General features: G+C 39.4%; 1 protein-coding gene across 1 annotated transcript in view; it reads right to left on the reverse strand.

The window, feature by feature from the left end:
- The window catches only part of LOC126203172 (mitochondrial import inner membrane translocase subunit Tim9), a 33,889-nt gene that overhangs the window by 5,171 nt on the left and 5,652 nt on the right, over positions 1-23,066 (reverse strand). Inside the window, exon 3 of the mRNA XM_049937413.1 lies at positions 17,843-17,938. Coding sequence (XP_049793370.1) covers positions 17,843-17,938 — 96 coding nt within the window. The remainder of the gene's footprint in view (positions 1-17,842; positions 17,939-23,066) is intronic.

Raw genomic sequence — 23,066 nt, forward strand, 5'->3', positions numbered from 1 at the left:
CCTTTTTGACTGTCAACAACAAACTAAATATCCAAAACAGTTGAAAAAGCAAATATTCATCAGGAACAGGAGTACCAACAAGATAAAAAAACTGAAAATCGGCGGTACAAAGCCTCGGAAATTAAAAAAATTCCCATTACTTTTTGATCATACCTCGTACTGCTCGAATGGGATTTAATAGAGGAAGGCACCATACACAGTTTTGAAATTTTTATACTGTGTGTGGGGCGAGTGCCACTGGACGGGTATGATCAGAAAAGGATTTTCTTGTTTAAAGAAAGTTTGTTTTGGCATGAATGATTTTCCACATTCAGGAAATCTCATTAACTGACATGTGATAAATTGCAAGCATTGAACCATTGTGCAACATTTGCATTCAATAGGCAAGATTTAAAAATCAATTGTAGGAGTATGGCATGCTCTAATTCAAAGTAAAAAGAATCAAAGGGGGGTGACTATCACTGAATTTTTATTTGAATGTCACCAGTTCGATCATGGAGCATTCCTATGAAAAATTGATACTGATGACAAGTTATATTGCCTTTATGTTAGCTTCTTACAGAGGAATTAATGACAATCTTAATAAAAAGACATCTCCTTGAGCAAAGGGCAGTGTGAACAGATAATATTTTGCATTTGGTGGTACAAAGAGGGTATTGTGCACTACAAACACCTCCCAGGTTAAGTGTCCACCACAACTGGCATTTGATGTCAACAACTGAGACACCTTTCCATTACTGTGTCAGAAAAATTATACAGCATGATTAGCCTCATTCACATCCATACGAGGATGTGCTGTGGACCAAAAACAATAATATAACGTCTCCATAAACACCTACAAAGGCATAAAAATACAATACAAGATCAGTGACTGACTGTACTGTGGTATTTGTCCAGAGGAATAAAAACCTATAACACAAACCAGTACTGATGAAGAACTGAATGTGTCAGCTTCAACATAATATAAACAGTTGTGGCTATCTGAGATGCCAACTTGGCAAATCTCACAAAAGGATTTGGGCATCCACCCACACAAAGTTATACTAACTCAAGAGCTGAAGCCAAACGATCACAGACTGCATTATGAATTTGCTGACTGGGCTGTACAGCAGTTAGTAACTAATCTTGATTTAAATGGAATAACCATCATCTCAGATGTAGCGTATTTTTGTCTCAGTGGTTTTGCCAATATGCAAAACTGTCATTACTGGGGTGAGAAAAACCCGCAAGTGACCCATTACGTGCCAATGCATTCAGAAAAACACTCTGTATGGTACAGTTTAGTGCGTGGCAGTGTCACTGGACCTTATTTGTTTCCAGATGATGAGAGAAGAACTGTTACCATCAATGGCAACTGCTACAGATCCATGTTACGTGAACTATGATGGCCAGAACTTGAGACCACAGACAATGAAAACCTGTGGTTCCAGCAGAATAGCACTGTGTGCCAAACGGGTGATCCTACGTTTGGTTTGGTGAGGGAGAAGTTTGGCATCCAGATCATCTCAAGACATGGATCTGTGAACTGGCTGCCATGGTCGTGTGATTTAATACCACTGGTTTTTTTTTTTTTCTTTTTTCTTTGGTGCTACATCAAAGCCCACGTCTATGCCGATAAGCCACAAACTTTGGAACACTTGGAGGGGAACATTCATCAGGATATAACAGACAACGCTACAAATATTGGGCAGACTTATTAATAACTGGAGCCATCATGAGCATCAGTTTGTTCAAAACTATAATGGAAAGTTGAACCATATTTTGTACGAAACACAACTGCGATCTGGCTTGTGTGTGTGTGTGTGTGTGTGTGTGTGTGTGTGTGTGTGTGTGTGTGTGTGTGTGTGTGTGTGAGGGAGGGGGGGGGGGGAGGCGGCGCACATGTGTGCGTGTGCATGCATGCACACTAACAACTGCAGTTAACTGTATGTACAGGAGATTATTGGAACAGAAACTAACTGCCACACTGACACTTACGTAGCATTTACAGAAAAAACATGGCTACAGAGACAGCAATCCTTCCAAGTTCACACAGGCACAAAACATGCAGCTTTCCATTCAATGGTACCTCACCTCGTATCTGTTCCATTATCTGAATAAGCCTTTCAAATAGAACTACAGACCATCAAACACACTGCTTCCAGCAATGGCTATAGCTCTACCCTGAAAGATAATATACTACAAAAAACAGAAATATGTAAAATTACACCATATCTGTACACTGGGAAAGTGCAATCACTCAGCAGTTATGAAGGCTGATGTAAAATCCCATATATGGCCAAATTGAGACAACCTAGCAAAAGAGGTAATGTCTTGTAACTTCAGACCTGCATTTTATAACACCAACAGCATACCAAATGGCAATCCTTGGCACAGAGTGATGTCTATAAAAATCACATGTAAGCGGTGTGAAAAATTCCATTGGTCAGTCAGGCAGAGCTGCACCAATTAGGTAATCTGAGATGCTGGAGATTCATGTATCGAGACTCAACCTTTGCTGATCATCTTTCAACAGAAACCCATTCGTATGATGTAGAATATGAAGTTTTTACATTCTGTAAAAAAATAATAAAAAAAAACAGTACTGGGAATCAGCCAACACGTAACACAGAATGCCAGCTTAGTATACATGATTGGACACTATTTCATATTTTCCCTTTGTTAAGTTTTTACTAAAAATATTAGATTAAAATTGTTAATTCCTTTTAAATCTCATAAGGTGTTAAATTTATCTCTTACTATAAAGAAACAAACCTTTGTTGCCCTCTTTTAGTAAACATAATTACTTTTTTTTTGCAAAAATAATATCTGTGTAAGTTGCCCACATTTACCTGTTTTTGCGACATTCACATGTTAGTTGAAAATGGCCTAAGAAGCCAAAAGCCGGTTCCTGTATAAATAAATGTAATTTTGCTGAACATGAGGAAATATTTTCCTATTTAATATTATCATCACATTCTGCCAAGCACTGATGGCAAATTCAGTTAATGTTTAATTTTGGAAATCACCAACTGCTGTCATTATAAAACACTGGATGAATATGAACTGGGTAATTTGCACTGCATGTTAAGCAAAAGCTGGTTTTTCACACACATCAGTGTTTATGACATCATATCTCCCGAACTGTGTCATAAAAGATGATAAATTTTCAGGTACATTCAGCATTATATGTGGATACTGTCTGCAAACTGTGTTGCGATTAAAGTTAGCTGAAGTATGACTGCATGAAAAGCAAAAATGTAGTAAGTGATACAAATTTTCTCTCTCTCATTGAGTGTGTGTGTGTATGTTGGAAGGGAGGGGGCGGGGGGTATCACAAGAAAAAGTTTTGTAAATGTTTGAAATTACGTGTAAAATTTGTTGGAAGTTGCCAAGTGCTCTCATTCTCAAATACTGGATGAATGAAGTTCGGGAACTTTCCCTCAGGACAAACATACAGTTTATAAATGTAACACACTTATTATTGTGTTAAAAGTTTAACATAAGATAATATCTCTAAATGAGTACATTATGACAACATTTTAAATTCAGTCAATAATTATGTGAAATACTGAAAATGGAATTTCTGCTGCTCCACAACGCAACTGGTACTCGGTTCCAGGATAGTATTTTAGTAACATAAATTACACACGTTGAAACAGTCCATGTTTACATGCTGTCCTTTGTTGCACTAAATTAGTATGTAAGCATAAAGAAACCCAGTTAATAAATTATTCAGTACCACTAAAATTATACATTAAAAAAATAAAGTTATATCGGCAAAACCGAAAAAGGCTTTATCCACTGTACAGTACAAAAATTTTTCGCCCTTACACTACGGGGTAATGGAACCAGCAAGAAGATTTATGGAGTGTCATTAATTTTGTCCCTGGCAGTTTCATATAAATGATGCCTCTTGGCTACCATAATATTCATATACAAATTATTGAGATATAATGCCACAGTGCAAATGAGCAGACATCTAGAATCTGCACACTACACAATAAACTGTGAAAGGATACCTTTATTGATATCCTTAGCAGCAAGCAACCCAGCAGCACTTGCTTGTTGATGAGCTTTAGCTTCTAGAACTTTCTGTACCCTCCTGCCTTTCCCGGCAGACAGGGCATTGTAGTGTCACATGGACAATGATAGTGAATAGTGAGCATGTGTCATCAGTAGTGGGGGAAAATCAGTTGTGACTGTTGGAAGACTCTCCCTAAAAGGTCCAATTGCAAATTCATAGGAACACTGTCAGTTAAGTTAATACTACGGGAGATCAGAACTTATAACAGACACTATTTTATTGCAACAGTGGTCACTGTTAGGCAGATTATAGCATATATGTCAATCAGAGAGCAGTGACTATTGATTGAAATAATTCAAGGCCATTATATTTCAGAACAGTGGTAGTATGACTGTAGTATGCTGATTACATAACTAAATATAACACATTATCTGATGAAAAGTATCTGGACACCCCTATGTAGTATGTAATAGACCATTAGATGTCACTGAGAATTGGACCTGTCAGTGTAAAATGAGGTGTGGTGTATTGCATTGTCAGTAGAGAAATGGTAACAGCAGGGTAGGTCGGTCAGGAGAGCTCAGCTCAGCTCAGCGACTTCGAACATGGACTACCCATTGGATGTCACCTAAGTAACAAATCCATTAGAGACACTTCAACTTTCCTAAAGCTACTCAAGTTGACTGTTGGTCATGTGACTATGAAGTGGAACCATGAATGAACAATCACACCTAAACCGAGACCAGACAGGCCTCTTGTACTGACACACAGGGAATGATGAGCATTATGGACAATGGTCGTAAAAAAATAGTGCAAAATTAGAAGAACGAATCACTCATGAGTTCCAAAGTGATACCACCAGTCTCAATGACTGTGCCTAGGGAGTTAAAAAGACTGAGGTACAATGGTCTAACAGCTACTCATAAGCCACATACGTCTGTAATCAATAATAAGTGACACGTGAGGTTGTTTAAAGAGCAATGCCACTGGACGGTGGATTACTGGAAACAAGTGGCTTGGAGTGATTAACCATGCTATACCCTGTGGAAATCTAATGGAAGGGTTTGAGTTTGGCAAATGTATGTGTAGAGCCAACAGTAAAATACGGAGGAGGAGGAGGAGGAGGAGGGGGTGGTGGTGGTGGTGGTGGTGGTGGTGGTGGTGGTGGTTAGGGTGCAGTCCCCATATTGCACTTCAAACAATGCTAAATGCCAAAGGATACAAGCACATTTTACACCACTTCGTGCGTTGCAGCTTCACAGCAAATATGCTCTGCTAGTAGCCAGCGAGCACTGGCCTGGGAGCAATGGATACTGTACCCCCTCCATCATCACAGACAGTAGGGTGGGGACTTGTGTCACGACTTTTATGTAAACAAGTCAATTGATCCTGAGGGAAATGCTTGGATAAATCTGGACTGCTTTTATATGTGGCGTGTCTAAAAAGTACGGTAAATGCTATCAGACCACAAACAAAACAAAAGGTACAAACAAATGTTCTTTATTGACTTTCAAAACAGTCGCCACCCACAACATATTTTTGATAACATTCATACAGCTCCTGGAAAATATCAGCAAAGGCCTCCTGTGGAATCTGTGGTGTCACTGCCAGACACCACACTTGCTAGGTGGTAGCCTTTAAATTAGCTGCGGTCCGTTAGTATATGTCAGACCCGCGTGTCGCCACTATCAGTGATTGCAGACCAAGCACCGCCACACAGCGGGTCTAGCCTAGAGAGACTCCCTAGCACTCGGCCCCAGTTGTACAGCCGACTTTCCTAAGCGATGGTTCACTGACTACATACGCTCTCGTTTGCAGAGACGACAGATTAGCATAGCCTTCAGCTACGTCATTTGCTACGACCTAGCAAGGCGCCATATTCAGTTACTATGAATGTATTCTAAATAGATAAAATTGTGAATCATGTACCGTCAAGGGTGACGTTCATCATTAATGGATTAAAGTTAAGTATCAAACTAATTACGTCCACTTTCTGAATTCTAATTCCTTCTCATGTTCCAGACCTCACGTCAGTATAGTTCTTCCCTCCTCACTCCAGCCTGTGTGAGCTAAAACGCGTGCATTTCGGCCTCCACTAGTAACACAGTGTTGGCTCTTATGCCAACACAACAGAATCAGTCAAAGAATGGCTGTCACATGCTCTTTGATGGCATTCACATCCGCACAACGTTCACCTTTCATGGCTACCATCAAGCGGAGAAATAGGAAGAAGTCTGCAGGAACCAGATCAGGGGAGTCTGGAGGGTGTTCAAGAACAGTCACAATCTTCTGTGCCAGGAATTGGCACACACGGATCATGCAGTGTGCAGGGGCATTGTCATGTAGCAGCATCCATCTTCCAGATGTGTGCAACTCTGGCCGAACCAGCTGGATACACTGTAGTAATTGGTTAAAAATGACCTGGTAAAATGCAGCATTAATGGTATGACCTGCAGGAACAAATTTCTTGTGGATGATGCTGTTGTTGTCAAAGAAGGCTATCAGCAGTGTTTTCACCATGGATTTTTGCAGACAGCCCAGGTCATAGCATCTATAAAAAGGGTAGAAAATCGGACATACATAATTACTGGCCTATTTCACTGACATTGATTTGTTATAGAATCATGGAAGATATTTTGCGTTCAGACATTGTGACCTTTCTGGACTCTGAGAAGCTCATCTGCAGAACCAGCACGGTTTTAGGAAACAGCGGTCATCCGACACACAGCTGGCCCTGTTTGTGCATAATATACAACAGGCTCTAGATACCGGCTCCCAGGTTGATGCCATATTCCTTGGCTTTTGATAGGCATTCAACTCAGTTCTGCACTGTCACTTGCTCCAAAAAGTGCACGCTTATGGTCTATCCGATGATATATGTGGTTGGATAGAAAGTTTTCTAACAGACAGAGAGCAGTATGTCGTCCTGAATGGAGAGACTTCAAGAAACAAGCATAACATCAGGTGTATCCCAGGGCAGCGTAATAGGTCCGCTGCTTTTTACAATTTACATAAACGATCTGGTTGATGGTATTGACAGTGGCATTAGACTGGTTGCTGATGATGCTGTAGTCTACAGGAAAGTAGTATCACACGAAAGTTGTGAACAAATCTATGAGGATTTGCAGAAAATAAATGCATGGTGTAATGAATGGCAGTTATCTTTCAATATTGTTGAGTGCGACCTACTGCATATAACAAAGCAAAAATCCCCATTAATGCACGAGTGCAAAATAAATGCCCAGTGTTTGGAAACGGTAACACCCATAAAGTATCTGGGTGTGACTATTCAAAATGATCTCAAATGAAACGATCAGATTACACAAGTAATGGGTAAGGCGAACTCTTGACTGCGGTTTATTGGTAGAATCCTGAAGTGATGCAGTCTTTCTACAAAGGAAATTGCTTACAACGCTTTAGTTCGTCCAGTCTTAGAGTATTGTTCACCCGTATGGGACCCTTACCAGTTGGGTCAAGAGATTGAGAAGGTCCAAAGAAGAGCGTCATGATTCATAACTGGTACATTTAACCATTGCGAGAGCGTCACAAATCTCATAGAATGTTTGAAGCAGGACACACTTGCAGATATATGACGCGCTAAACAGAAGGGACTGTTCACTAAATTCCAAAATCCGATCTTCATTGAGGATGTAGATCATACCACCAACTTTCAAATTGTGCAATGATCACCATTCAAAAATAAGAGAAATTAGAGCTCGTACTGAGGCGTTCAGACAGTCGTTTTTCCCTCATGCGATCCATGAGTGGAACAGAGGGAGGGAATGTGACTTTGGCACAAATAGTGCCCTCCACCACACACCACTTGGTAGCTAGTGGAGTATATATGTAGATGAAAAGTGAAATTGTCAGTTTTGCACAATGCTGACTCGCCACTGCTTCTATTAGATGGCACCACCATCAAAACTGTCTCTCACCACTTTGGCACTTCTCCCACATTGCCTCAACCACATGCTGTATGCTTATTTCTCTCGCTCCCTATCACACTGCAACTGCTCTGCTCACAAGCAGAAATGAGTGCTCATGCTCAAAATCTGCGAGCTGTTAAGTCCTGGAGTACTGCATACAGTAGAGAAACAATTTGGAGACAATGTTGGTTTGCATCAGTAAGACGACAATCCTGTCATAAAGCAGCATCTGTGAGACAATGGTATGTGGACAACTATTAATCATTAAATAGACTACTCTGCTAAGAGTCCCATCCCGCACCCAGTGGAACACCTTTGGGATGAGTTAGAATGTCTACTTCTCTTCAGATCCCAGCATCCAGCATCACTTCCTTCTCTAGTTTCAGCTCTCATGAAAGAATGGGCTGCCATCCCTCCACAGAAATTTAAACATGTCACTGAAAATGTCCCCAGCAGAGTTCAAGCTGTCATAAGGTCATTTACAATTTCCTGACAACAGCTCTCTGTAACCAAATTAAAGAAAATTATCTTCAATCAAAATGGATCATCTGGATGAATGTACACACGAATTTTAAGCCATTCTGAGTGACCTTTACAAAACATTTCCATGCAAACATCAGTCCAGCTTCCAGAGTGACATCGCCTCTTACTAAGTTTTCTCTTCTTCCACAGGATAAGAAACGTTGATACATTAATCCACAGATTTGGTTGTGGATGGACATGGAGATGTGTGGAATTTCCTGCATCAGAAATTGGCAGTAATTGACACAACACTCCTGCAAATGTTGATACAATTGACACAGTTGGAAAGACTCAGACGCCTGATAACACAGAACAATGCTGTAATCTGGAGGCTTGTACATTCTGCAACATATTAGCACATCACCCAGCATCAATGTATAATGAATATTTACCATAGAGTGAAAACAAACACTGGAAAATCACAACATAAACCAAATATACAGAAAGCTTTGACAAGATGTTAAAAATTATGACCACACCATAAATATGAGCTGTTAGTGATATTGCTGCATGGGGGGGGGGGGGGACACACTTTTTAAAGTGCTGAACAACAAATATTTTTGTGACAACAGAAATAATCAATTATTGATAACGTAATGTAAGTAGATAGATAAAAAATTTACTCACCAAGTGGCAGCAGGGGAACATACACACAATAGGAGTTAACTTCTACAAGCTTTTGGAGCCAGTGGCTCCTCATTCTGGCAGAAGAAATGGAAGGAAAGGAAGAGGGATGAAGGAAAAGGACTTACTGTCTGATAAGTCACCCCTGACCGGGGTTCTGGGTGACTTTTCTGGATTGTACCCCTTTCCATTTCCTTCAGCCCTCTTTCTTCCCCTCCAACTCTTCTGCCAGAAGGAGCCACTGGCTCCGAAAGCTAGAAGTTAAATCCTTTTGTGTGTGTGTGTGTGTGTGTGTGTGTGTGTGTGTGTGTGTGTGTGTGTGTGTGTTTTTTCCCCTGCTGCCGCTTGCTTGGTGAGTAGTTTTTTATCTATCCATTTACTTTATATCATCAATAATTGATAATTTTCATTATTATATTAGCCCATGTAGTCATCACTCTTTCTTATGTAACCCTTTTGTCTGTGTTCGTTTTTTCTATCTTGCTGACGCTACCGTCTGTTTTCTACCTTCAGTGCTCGTATTCCAATGGTTTGTTTATCTGTACCACTCAGATTAATCAATACTTTGTCCCTACATCTTTTCTAGTACCAGTTTCCGGGCATGTAGATGGGCCCATTGTTATTTGCAAATTTGCATACAAGAATTCCACTGTTATTTAGGGATTTACCTACAGTTCACTACACTGCAGAGCTTTCTCCCAATCATCTTTCACCAATTTATTTTCAAATTTGACATCTATTTCTATTTTCTTTCCTACCGTCCACTTACCCTGTTTAAACGCAATCCTTTCACATATTTATGCATTTGTTTTTTGCCAAACCACTCTAATCGACTTTTATTACTGTCTCCTAAATTACTTTACTCACCAGGCAAAGTAGTCTGTGTTATCTCCAGTGACTTTCTCTTTCCATCTGGCCAATTTTTAAAATGTTGTCTCCTTTCACGACTTTGCCTATCAGGTCTTTTTTTCCAATCATTTTTTGGATTATATAGACCACTCTTGTGGTGAGAAGTTCTCGCCAACTCATTGCCTTTTGTTAACCATTGTCTGTTCTCATGATTTTCATGCAAATTTTTCTGAATTTTTGCCCTGCTTTTCTTCTGTTTTTCTATCTTTTCCCACCCTCTGCCTTTCGTTTTTGCCACTCCCACCAAACTATCCTCTCTTGTCATTATAAATCCCATTCACATACTACATCCATTCTTTTTGAAAACATGCTTTTGCACTATCAAAATTAAAGTCCCACAATCTTTTTCTTTAAGTTACTCCCAAAGGCCTAACAGTGAAAGTTCCTGGATGTAATCCTACTCTACACCAGCCTCTTTTACAGTTTCAAATACAGCAATTTCTTGCACTTACCCCACTAATCTGTGACCTATATGCCTCATCTGCCAGTTCCCACTTCACCAGACTTCTCTCCTCCTACAAAATCCTGCAATTATCTGCCACTAACGTTTCCTTGGATGGTATCATCTGTCAAGACAACTTCAGACTGCAACTTCACCTCAAAAAGTTATCCCACTTTCTCTTAAACTGCCTCAACTGTGGAGTTTCCTTTCCTGTCCTCCTACAGTGACCCAAACAGCCACACCATCAACCACCACGTCTCTCCTACAAACCAAGCTTGGCCAACCTCCTTAACATCCCACAACTTTCACCACTGCTTCCCAGACATAACCCATAATCACAAGAACCAGTCACACCAGTACAGTGTTCTCAACTTCTCGCCCAATGCACTCTCCCCCCCCTCCCCCCGAATTATCTGTATTATCCAAGGGTCTCACTTTCAGCCCTAAACCTGCATTTAACCATATTGATTTGGTGAAGGACCTACTTTCCTTTACACGTAATGTTGACTGGAAATATCACTTTGCAACCCAATTCCAAAACCTTTCCAACAAACCTGACATTAAACCCTGCCTTGAACAGTTCTGACCATGATCCCAACTTGATCCACAACCACTAATGATCCCTTACAAGTCTTCAAAAAATAAAAAATAAAATAAAAACATATTTTTATGTGTTACGTTATGTAAATATGTTTGTTCTACATTAATAAATTATACAGCTACTGTTAATAAATTATACAGTAGCTGTTAATAAATTATTTTTGAGAAGAAAGGGTGAAGGTGGATACATTTCAATTAACATCCATTAATAGGTGTATGGATACCTTTGATCAGATAATGTACAGAACTTGTGTAATGACTGTCACTTCAGTTGCCTAGCATGCAGTTATGTTTGTAGCGCAATTATGTTCAGAATTAATGAAATAGCCACAACAATAAATTCTGTTGTGATTTTTATATTGTTAGCAGCTCATGAATAGAAGGCTATGTTTGTTAAGTCACACTATTAAAATTGATGCCACATGATTTAACAACACTGTGAGCAATGCTTAATCTGTCGTATAATATGTAAAAATGTTGTTTGTGAAACAATGTGCTGATAGAATTCTTACATATGCAAAAATGGTGCAAAATCAGATGAGATAGTGTGAACCAAACTGTATCGAGCAGTATTACTTATAATAACTTATTTCATGAATAACTGCAGCTACAATCTGTACATATACAGTTTGCTGAACTACTTATTACCTTCTGAATGCAAACATCACATGAAGGATAAATAGTCACAGTTCATCAAATACATCAATTATTGAGACTTACTGAATGTGGAAAATCATTCACGCCAAAATGATCTTGCTTTAAACAAGAAAATCCTTTTCTGGTGTGAGCTGCCAACAGAACTACTCCATGCACAATACAAATGTTTCAAAGCTGCCTATGGTGCCTTTACCCCTCTATTAAATCCAAAGCAAACACTATGTCACAAATTTTAAGAACTTTTTGCACCTGTACCTATTTTATAATGCTTAGATGAAGTTCATAAGATTCAAGTATGCAAAATACAATTTTCAACTGCAAGACAAATACTACAACTTCAAACAAGGAAATGAAAATTGATAAATTCATAGCAACCTATGAATCTTTTGTAACTGCACACTTTTCACTATGTTTATCAAACTTACTATGCATAGACAATCAAACTACAATAAGAAACAATTTTATGTTTATCAATGCACGGGCAGGGAGATACCCAAGGTGTGCTGCATTCACCTGGTTGAATTGCAGCAGGTGTCAGGTGGCTGAAGTGCACTGTATGGCAAAACTGTTCTGATCTCGAAGCACTTTCAGGAAACATTTCTGGAGGATTTTGCGATTAGTAGTGGATCAGAAAGCGAAGAAATTACCTTTGAGATTCCATCAGACCAGAAAATGTGGTTTAAAAAAGAAAGAAAGGCTTGGACTCTTAACTTGCAACTTTGTGTCTAGAATGTGTGATATTAATCACTTGAGCATGAGCCAATATACGAACACTGCAACAGCTTGAGCAGAATGCAACACTTCCTCCAGACACTTCTGCATCCTAAGAGGGGTGATCAAAAGAAAAGGTATGAAACAGCACTGTGGGTATAATTGCAGTCTTTAAGCAAAAGTAATCATCAGAGGCCTGAGCACAACAATCTCACTGTTTCATAAGCCGAAGGTCTCCCTGTTCCCAGAATTTCTGTGGCTGTGACAGGAGCCAGTCCTCCAATATGTCCTTCAGTTTGTTGTCAGAGTTGAAGGGCTTCCCCTTGAATTTATTTATTTTTGGCAGCAACATATCCAAGCTCTAGGGCAGATGCTCAAGCTGCTGCCACTTGTACTTGGCCATTAAAATATGTGTGACCGTGGTGAGGTGAGGATGCGTGTTATTGTACAACAGAATCACCCCCTCCGTGAGCAGCCCACGCTGTTTGCTCTTGATGGACTTACAAAGGCTACTGATGGACTTGCGAAGGTTACGGACTGTCTCATAGCCGGTTAATGATTTGGCTGTGCTCGAGGAATTCTATGACTATCAGAGCTCAGATGTCTGAAAAGATGGTGAGCATCACATTTCCTGCTGATGATACAACTTTGCATTTTTATGGGGCTGTGACAACACTATATTCACATCCCTAGATGTCTCACTATGTTATCCCAAAGCAGCATTTGCAAATTTCAGGCAGTTTGTACCTTTTCATTTGAACACTCCTTATACAGTGCTGCCAGATTTGTGCAGATTGCTGGACTTAGAATGCTGAGGCGCACACTTGGAATTCTGAGATCTGTGAATTTTTTATGAGTATATTGCCTTTTTGATTTTTAAACTATCGAGTTCTCAATTTCTGGACATGACTCATACATACCCCAGAGCAGATACAGACTCATGTTACAATTTAATATTGATGGACAGTAGACTGAAGGTTAATGAAATCATCAGGAAGACTCAATAAAAAAGAGACACTAGATACTAAAGTATAGAAGAACAGTGACATGTGTCTGATGTTCTCTAAAACTGTAGATAAAGCAATAACAATTACCACTATAAAGCAATCGACTGAATGGGTAATAGGATCCTCCCTAAAAAGGGTAACGATAAGATAAACAAATATAGGTATGGTATCAAGTGGATGAGCAAAGAAGCTTAAGCAAAATGACTGCAGAAAAAATTTGAAGAGACAAAGGAAATTTGTTGGTGGAACGACAGTGTCTGCTTACAGGAAAGTCAATATAATTTTTGGAGATTATAAAAGCTATGTCATTAACAATAAGAAAACAAAAGGGATTCTACTATGTGTACTAGAAGATGTCTGCTAATGTGATAGAAGAAGAAGTGAGTGTCTATTTGGAAGACTTAGGTGAACCATTATTATAGTCAGGGTTTGAAAGAGCTATGGAAGTTTTGCTATATAGCAAAACAGTTGGGACAGATAACATTCTTTTGTAATTTTTAAAATCATTAGGAAAAGTGGCAATATAACAATTATTCAAAATAGTGTGTAGAATCTATAAGACTACAGACAGACCATAAGATTTTCAGAAGCGTACCATGCACACAATCTCTAAGACAGCAAGGACAGATTAATGTTCATTCACCCATGTTCCTGACCTGGATAATATAGAAAAGAATGGAACTGGAAATTGAGGATCAGCTCGATCATCATTTTGGTTTTAAGAAAGGTGAAAGCATGAGAAGCAGTTCCATTGTCACATTTCACAATGGAAGCAAGGCTTAAGCAAAGCTTAACAGAAAAAAAACAGGTGTACACTATAGGGAAAGATGGGTAATATAAAATATGTACAGGAACCAAACCGAAAGCGCTCATATTAAAAAGAGAATATGGGGAGGAAATACTGTTTCTTCTCTACTGTTCAACCGGTATATCAAAGAACCAATTAAGGAAGTAAAAGAAAAATTCAGAATGAGATAAGAACTCAGAGCTAAGATTCACTAATGATGCTATTCTTTGTGAAGGTGAGCAAGAATTATACACCCTGTTGAATGGAATAAATAGTCTACTGACTACAAAAAATGAATTTAAATTTCCATTCACAGAGATATCTTTGAGCAACTGTACCTTGAAAATAATGGGGTGCTCCCTTGTTGAAATATCAATAACTGGCTACAAACTGTCAAGTCATTTGGATTACAACCTGAACATATCCTTAACAGAAATCATTCTAGTGCTCGAATGTGTCTGTCAATTATCCAACTTTGTACATCAAAGACAGCTGAGATAAGAAAAACTGTATGTTTATAATTAGATCACTAAAACAGCCTCACAGATGGAGATGTTTGGTAACACTGTGTCTCAAGGTAGTGGTCTACCACTACTTTTCAATTAAATAAAAAATGTTTTAAAAATGCCCATGATGTTTACTTCGTAGAAAAGGCTGCCACTTCCAGCATGATCAGGTTCATAACAGAGATGGAGTGATATATTTATAATGAAAAATGGTACTGATTTCACTACATGGGAAAGCAGGATAACAGGCATAATTAATGCTCATGTTTGACACAGGTCGGACTCCCAACATAAAGGTTGATATTGGACTCTCAGTAGGAAATACTCCGTCTTCAGGCACTGATGCATATTTTGCACCTGTTATTCATGCTGTGTACCAAACTACCCCAGGTTCTTGGGGGATATTGTCACACATCTCTCCAAGCCAGTTTTCAGTTCCAGCACAGTGAGTTCATTGAGAAACACATCTGCCAATAGCATCCCAGGCATGCTCTATAGGGCTTAGGCCCAGAGGGAACACAGGCCATTCCAGAAGTTTGGTGTCTTCACTTTCCAGTGTGTCCAACACAAAGTCAGTGCCTACCACATCCCAAAACAGATGGACACAATCCAGAATAATCTCGTAATCTCCCTGCAATACCGCTATGCTCTAAAGTACCTCCAAAAAGATATGGTCAGCCATTGTGCACAAGGCCTGCCCACACTACAACGCCTAGGCCACACTGATGACATTCATGAATGTTTTGTTATGTGTTACAACCCCTGCACCCACTCCCTCTCCCCCCCCCCTCACACACACACACACACACACACACACACACACACACACACAAAAACTGGTAGCAAGAATAACTTGCCACAATAAAGGGTGACTGTGGAGCACTGTCGCTGACCCCAACCAACATGCTCTCTACTGCAATACATTTTTTCCTTGATTATGGTATGGTTGAAATGGGATGCATTTAACAGGCTTCCATGCATACAAACCAGCCTGATTTAATTACTGCAAAATGGTTCTGGAAAGCACACATGTACTGGTTGCAGCTGCAATGTCCACAGTGATCTGCCTGGGAGTGGAATGTCTGTACCTTCTCACTACTAGGCCTATGTATTGATCATCTTGTGGTGTGGTGGAACAGCTACAACCACCGGCATGCTTTTGCATAGCATTTCCATCTTCAGCGACCTTTTTTAATAGTCAAATGACACTGGGCAAGCAACTTCCAGTTAAACTGTCTCCCATGTACAGAAATATACATAATGGATATACGAGTGCATGTTGTAGACACATGACTGACGATATATGGAATTTGGGTCTGGCCATGAAGCATGCTTGGATAACCTAATGATACGGTGAACACGCGCAATAAGAAGGAAATCTGGGTTCAAGTCCCAGTTGGGCACAAATTTTCATTGTCATCATTCCACTATACATCTGATGGTTGTCCATCCTCACAATTACGAATACATTTTACGCATTTCATAATGGCAGTAGTTGCTGCAGTGCCTGTTCCTTTGGCCATGTACGCATGTCCGAATGAACACTGCATTGTATATCTGATCAACACAGGTGCTGCAATATCTTAACGTGCGGTTGTGGCCAGTGTCCTAAACTGTTTTGGTTCAACAGCAATCCACCTCATTGGCATGCAGAGGTTTGTATCAATCAAGGCAGGCAAACCAAGACTGCTGCTCTCTGTGACACACAATGTTGTGCGGCCTGGCTGGATGACGGTCAATGAATCATACCCAAAGGTTATGGTAACAGGGCTCATGGCACTGTCAGCCCACCCCCAACTCAGAAGTGTTTAGAAATGGTACAGAAGCATTAAGAAGTAACACTATTAACCCCCCTATCACAGTCATGTAACATAAATGCAAAGTAAAATTATTGTCTGTGTATACACCGATGAGCCAAAAAATTATGACTACCTCATTAAGACATTGTTTGTCTATCTTTGAACTAAGTACATTACTTATTCTGCTTATCAGGGATCCAACAGTTTATTGGTAGGTTTGTGGAGGTATGTGGCATTAGATGTCTATGCACAGCTCACGTAATTTTCGTAAATAACTGGCCACTGATTTGCGTAGGCAGTGATGGCACCCGATAGTGACCCAGATGGGTTCCATAGGATTTACATCAGGTGAATTTGGTCATGGAGACATCAACATGAGTTCACTATAATGCACGGTTCTGGCTCTGAGACACAGACAACTATCCTGCTTTCAGATGACACGACTGTCGAGAAATACATCAAGCATGATGGGGGTGCAGGTGGTTTGCAGCTGTTAGCATGTCTTCGATTAATACAACAGGATCCAAGCAAGTGCAGGAGAATGTCTCTCATAGCATAATATTGCACCCACCATCCTGCATTTGGTGCGCTGCATGTTTTGAGATGCCATGCATGCACCAGCACTGTGCTCTTTTTGTAGAGATGCCACAGATCACCATCTATTCTACTTAACAGAGCAGACAAGCCTCTGAACCCCACATTCTGTGACGAGTCATGGACATCCAACCATTTAGTGTCTTGTGGTAGTTTCACTCTCCGCCCACCTCTTTCCATCGATGCTACAACAGTAGCACATGAACATTTGATCAGCTTCCCTCTTTTCGAGATACTCGTTCACAGGCTCTGAGTAATAATAATCTGCCCTTTGTCAGAGTAGCTTATCTCAATGAATTTCCCATCTGCAGTCTACATCTTCGCTAGGGTGATCCCTCACTCATGTTTTCTCCACTTATGTACTTTTGTTACCGTTTCATGTCTGTAACGCCACCATGGAGCATCCTGCATCGTGGTGGACAGCGGTCATTATGTTTTGGCTTATCAGTGTACAGTTATACATATACCAAGGGGAAATACCAAAAAGCAATATAAAATGTAATGAATAAATGAAATATGTAGCAAAAAAGACGAAAGATTATGGTGCAAATGCAAGGCTACTGATATTCATTTTTTACACACTTCATTTGTAAGTTAGATAATAATTAGTAACGACACAAAATACCCTCTGCCATGGACTGTAAATGACTAGTGGAGTATACACATTGATGTTTAACTATTTTCATACATTCCCTATAATTTGCTTGTTTTGTTGTCTTATTGTCTCAAACAAATACTAACATATGACTTACTTCTTGATTCTTAACTTTTCGAGTTGTGAAGTCCCAAGCACATGCCATGAAACACATCTCTGACAGCTTGTTGTAAGACAGCAGAAAGTCCCTGAACTAGAAAATAACAATCATAGTTATTAGTATTATTACAACAGTAAACATCAGTATGCTGCATTTATTTATGGTGTATTAGTAAATACACTAAAGCAATAGTCTTTAAACATAGTTGCTACTAAAAATTTATACAGGTTTATAACTCATTTCTTTACATAAAATACTCCACAAGCCAACTTACAGTGTGTGTGGCACAGAGTACTTCATGTACCATTGTCACTACCTCTTTTTTGTTCCAGTTGCTAACTGTGTATGGCAACAAATGTCATTGCATGATCTCTAATCTATATAATTTTGCCTTGACATTTTGAATTCTTCTAGCAACATATGCTCTTGAAATTTTAACAGTAAAATACATAGTGATGCATGTTGTTGTTGTTGTTGTTGTTGTCTTCACTCCTGAGACTGGTTTGATGCAGCTCTCCATGCTACTCTATCCTGTGCAAGCTTCTTCATCTCCCAGTACCTACTGCATCCTACATCCTTCTGAATCTGCTTGGTGTATTCATCTCTTGGTCTCCCTCTACAATTTTTACCCTCCACACTGCCCTCCAATACTAAATTGGTGATCCCTTGATGCCTCAGAACATGTCCTACCAACCAATCCCTTCTTCTAGTCAAGTTGTGCCACAAACTTCTCTTCTCCCCAATCCTAATCAATACCTCCTCATTAGTTATGTGACCTACCCATCTAATCTTCAGTATTCCTCTGTAGCACCACATTTCAAAAGCTTCTATTCTCTTCTTGTCTAAACTATTTATCGCCCATGTTTCACTTCCATACTTTCAGAAATGACTTCCTGACACTTAAATCTATACTCGATGTTAACAAATTTCTCTTCTTCAGAAACGCTTTCCTTGCCATTGCCAGTCTACATTTTATATCCTCTCTACTTCAACCATCATCAGTTACTTTGTTCCCCAAATAGCAAAACTCCTTTACTACTTTAAGTGTCTCATTTCCTAATCTAATTCCCTCAGCATCACCCGACTTAATTCGATTACATTCCATTATCCTTGTTTTGCTTTTGTTGATGTTCATCTTATATCCTCCCTTCAAGACACAATCCATTCCGTTCAACTGCTCTTCCAAGTCCTTTGCTGTCTCTGACAGAATTACAATGTCATCGGCGAACCTCAAATTTTTATTTCTTCTCCATGGATTTTAATTCCTACTCCGAATTTTTCTTTTGTTTCCTTCACTGCTTGCTCAATATACAGATTGAATAACATCGGGGAGAGGGTACAACCCTGTCTCACTCCCTTCCCAACCACTGCTTCTCTTTCATGTCCCTCAACTCTTATAACTGCCACCTGGTTTCTGTACAAATTGTAAATAGCCTTTTGCTCCCTGTATTTTACCCCTGCCACCTTCAGAATTTGAAAGAGAGTATTCCAGTGATGCATAACACCTCTTTTATAACATCTATCACTGGTCTGGATGAGCATTAGGGTGGCTCCTACTTTTCAAATTTGATTGTTATCTGTGTGCTATGCCCCAGTTCAGTTACGTATAAAAACGTAGAATAAAATAGGAAAGATGTGTGCAACTTAGGCTCAATAGGAAAAGGGAAGGTGTGCTCCTCTGTCTCTATATTAAAAAAAAAAAAAGTAATATAAAATATAATTTACTTTTTGTATAAAAATATTATTTAGAAATAGATTGCTAGCCAATACATTTCAACTTAATTGTTCATATTGCTGTATTATACAACTACCAAAGCTACTATTTACAACATTTGTGATGCAAACACATTTTTCTTTAAAAATTCTTATTCTTAGATAAAGTTTTTTGTTTTTATTCCCTGGAAAATTATTACAACCTGAGGCACCTGCTACTTCTGTTTCTCATTTTATGTAAATTATTTGTAGTAGTCCATGAGTTTGCAACCTTACCTAGCTGGAAAATTTACAACTTTCAGTTTAATAACTAGGTGTAAAGTATTAATGAAATCTCTATTTTCATTCCATTGTAGTGGATCTGTCTTAAAGAACACAAGTTAACCCTGATAAACAATATACTTATTTTATGAGAAACAAGCAGTTCAGTCACATTAGTGATAATTTCTGCGATTTGATCAATTCCTATTTAAGGTTTTCAATATTTTTGTTTGAAGCATGATTCACTGCAATGACCACTTTGATTTCTGATTCAGAAGACAAATTACAATCAAAGACAGCCAAGGTGATAGAATAAGAGCCATGCACCATAATTAATTTTTCAGTTTTGAAAAAAGACTGAAATTCACATATGGTCCTTTGGTTTCATAGAAGAACAGAATAATGTTTTGATGTATGCAAGGTGAATTTAATAAAACTGACAAACTGCAGGGCAGATTCATGACTGGAATTGAAGGAAAATAGGTCCTATGAACATATGTATGGAAATGCATTACTGCTACAGTAGATAGTGCTGATGAATGACAGCTCGTCTGAGCATGTGCCATGGGTTATAATAAGTAGCAAAACAGTTGGGTATTCATCTTGGAAACAAGCCGAGATGGTGTTTGTGTACAGACATGGAGAAAGAAATGGTCGGGAGGGAACTCTGCTTTACCAGAACAAGTACCCTCACAGACACCAACCACATCACACAACATTTTAAGCCCTTTTTGGGCATTTGTGTGCTCAGTGGTCCTTTCTGACAGATGAACATGCAGAGAGGCAAAGGACTGTGCATACACCAGATTTGTAGGACCAGGTTCTACAGGATATTTAGACGAATCCTAGTACAAGCTCCAGGCAAGTGGCCTGCCACATATTGCAAGCCTAAGTACAATTACATGTATCCTGCATGACACCTACTGCTATCCCTATCACCTGCAATCCCATGGAGGCCACTTTGAACATCTCTTGCACACACATCATCCATTTCCAGATACATGATCACAGGACCTTTTCTCCTCCATTTTCAATCAGGAATCCACCCTTGCAGTTTGTCGGTCTAGCTCAATAGTATTCAAAATATATTCAATCACATTCACATTAAGCGAATTTGGTAGCCAAGATATCAATTTAAGTTCAATGACACACTACTCAAAATACAGTAGCAGCATTCTGCTTCTGTGACACACACAGTTCTCCAGCTTGAAGATGTCACTGTAGCTGGGGAACACATCAAGCATTAAGAGATGCACATGGTCTTCAACAGTGATCATAGTCCAAATCAGCCATGGTGTCTTAATTACCACCACAGACCCTATCGAAACTCATGTGAATGTCCCCCAAAGCACAGAATTAGTAAGACTAGCAAGTGTCCATGGCACGGAGCATGTTTTGAGCAGCCGTTCGTCTCAATGACAGCTTATCTGGACATGACCATAGACCAGGCGACACTATTCCATTAATACACTGTCCAATCTCAGTGAACCATCTATGCCCACTGCCATCTTAATTGGTGGTGATGATGATGGGTCAACAAGAGAACACGGGGAGGGGGGGTCATATTGTGCAGAGCCCATGTTCAACAAAGTACATGAACATTTTGTTCTGAAACATTTGTCTCTCTCATCAGATCTGCCAGAGATTGCCACCTATCTCGCTTCACAGACTAGACAAGCTTCTGACTTGTATGTTCTGTGATGAAGTGTGGACATCCAACAACTTGTCAGCCACTCATGTTTTATCATGAAAACAGCTTCACCACTACCAAGATACTTATACCCAGGTGCCAGGCCATAACACACCTTTTGTTAAAGTCTATTATGTTGGTGTATTTCCTTGATGTGGCCTGTATTAACCTCTGCTCCACCTGTATACTTTTCTTACTACATCAAGTGCTTGCAACATCACCAGGAGGATTCAATCTCTCAGTGGGCTATGGTTATCATGTTTTGGTTCATCAATGTAACTTACTTAATTGAGAATTTCATAACTGCTTTTTTCTTGATCCCATTTTTGTTTCTTCAAAAAACTTTGGATTGATTCCACACATGAACAGTGGCTCTCTTTTCAATCTTCAATTTCTTCTACAATAATATTTTGAATGCATTACTGTGTGGTATATCCTATAGCTTCTGTGAAAAAAAATCTATTCCATTTCATTTACGAACCTCTAATAATCTTCCAGCATGTTTCTAATTTTAGCACACAGTTTCTCAGTAACTGTGTTAGTGTTCATAATTTTTCCCAATAGGTCATCACTTTCCCTAGATGAACAGGGTGGTCTGGACCAGGTTGTAGAAAAGTATGGCTCAACACTCCCTTCACTTGTCTTGATCCCTTGGCATTTGTAACACAGGATGTCATCTGGACAACGTGATCTGTCACCCATGACTCCACTCAGTTAAGGAGCCTAACAAACAAATGTTCAAATGTTTGTGAAATCTTATGGGACTTAACTGCTAAGGTCATCAGTCCCTAAGCTTACACACTACTTAACCTAAATTATCCTAAGGACAAACACACACACTCATGCCCGAGGGAGGACTCGAACATCCGCCGGGACCAGCCGCACAGTCCATGACTGCAGTGCCTTAGACCGCTCGGCTAATCCCACGTGGCCCTAACAAACAACCTGAGTACATTAGGCAGCAAATAAATTTGTTATGAGGTGATAAATTTTACAGAGTTTATTTTTCTTTCTTTCTTCTGTTTCCAGTTTTGAAGGCTCAGGGACACCTTTTCCCCTTATTCTACTCAGCCCACATTTAGCACAACTTTTACATGGAATGGGAACAAAATCAGAGGGAATCCCAAGATAAATTAGCAAAGCTTTTTAGAAGTGACATTTAACAGACACTCTAATGAGCATCTCTGAGACACTTTTGAGGTTACTAAGTTAACTCTTGATAAAATGCGCTGCTCTTTGAATCTCATATATTTCCTCTGTCCACCTTATCTGGTAATGGTCCTAGACTGAGGGTCACTACTCACGTATGGGGTGAACAACAGTTTTTTTAAAGATACGTCCTTTGTGAATACCGTAGACTACATTTTCTGATGATTCTACAAAATTAATCTGTCTGGCATCTGCCTTTTCTACAATTAGTTTTACCTGGTCATTCATTTTAATAACTAACTCTGTACACCTATTTCCAGATATTTAATGCATGTGACTGTTTCCACTAATTGCACAGCAGTCATATAATCAAACAATAATGGGTAATACCTAATTGTTTTACTGATT

The sequence above is a fragment of the Schistocerca nitens genome, chromosome 9, assembly GCF_023898315.1.
Source record: "Schistocerca nitens isolate TAMUIC-IGC-003100 chromosome 9, iqSchNite1.1, whole genome shotgun sequence".
In the NCBI taxonomy this organism is placed as follows: domain Eukaryota; kingdom Metazoa; phylum Arthropoda; class Insecta; order Orthoptera; family Acrididae; genus Schistocerca; species Schistocerca nitens.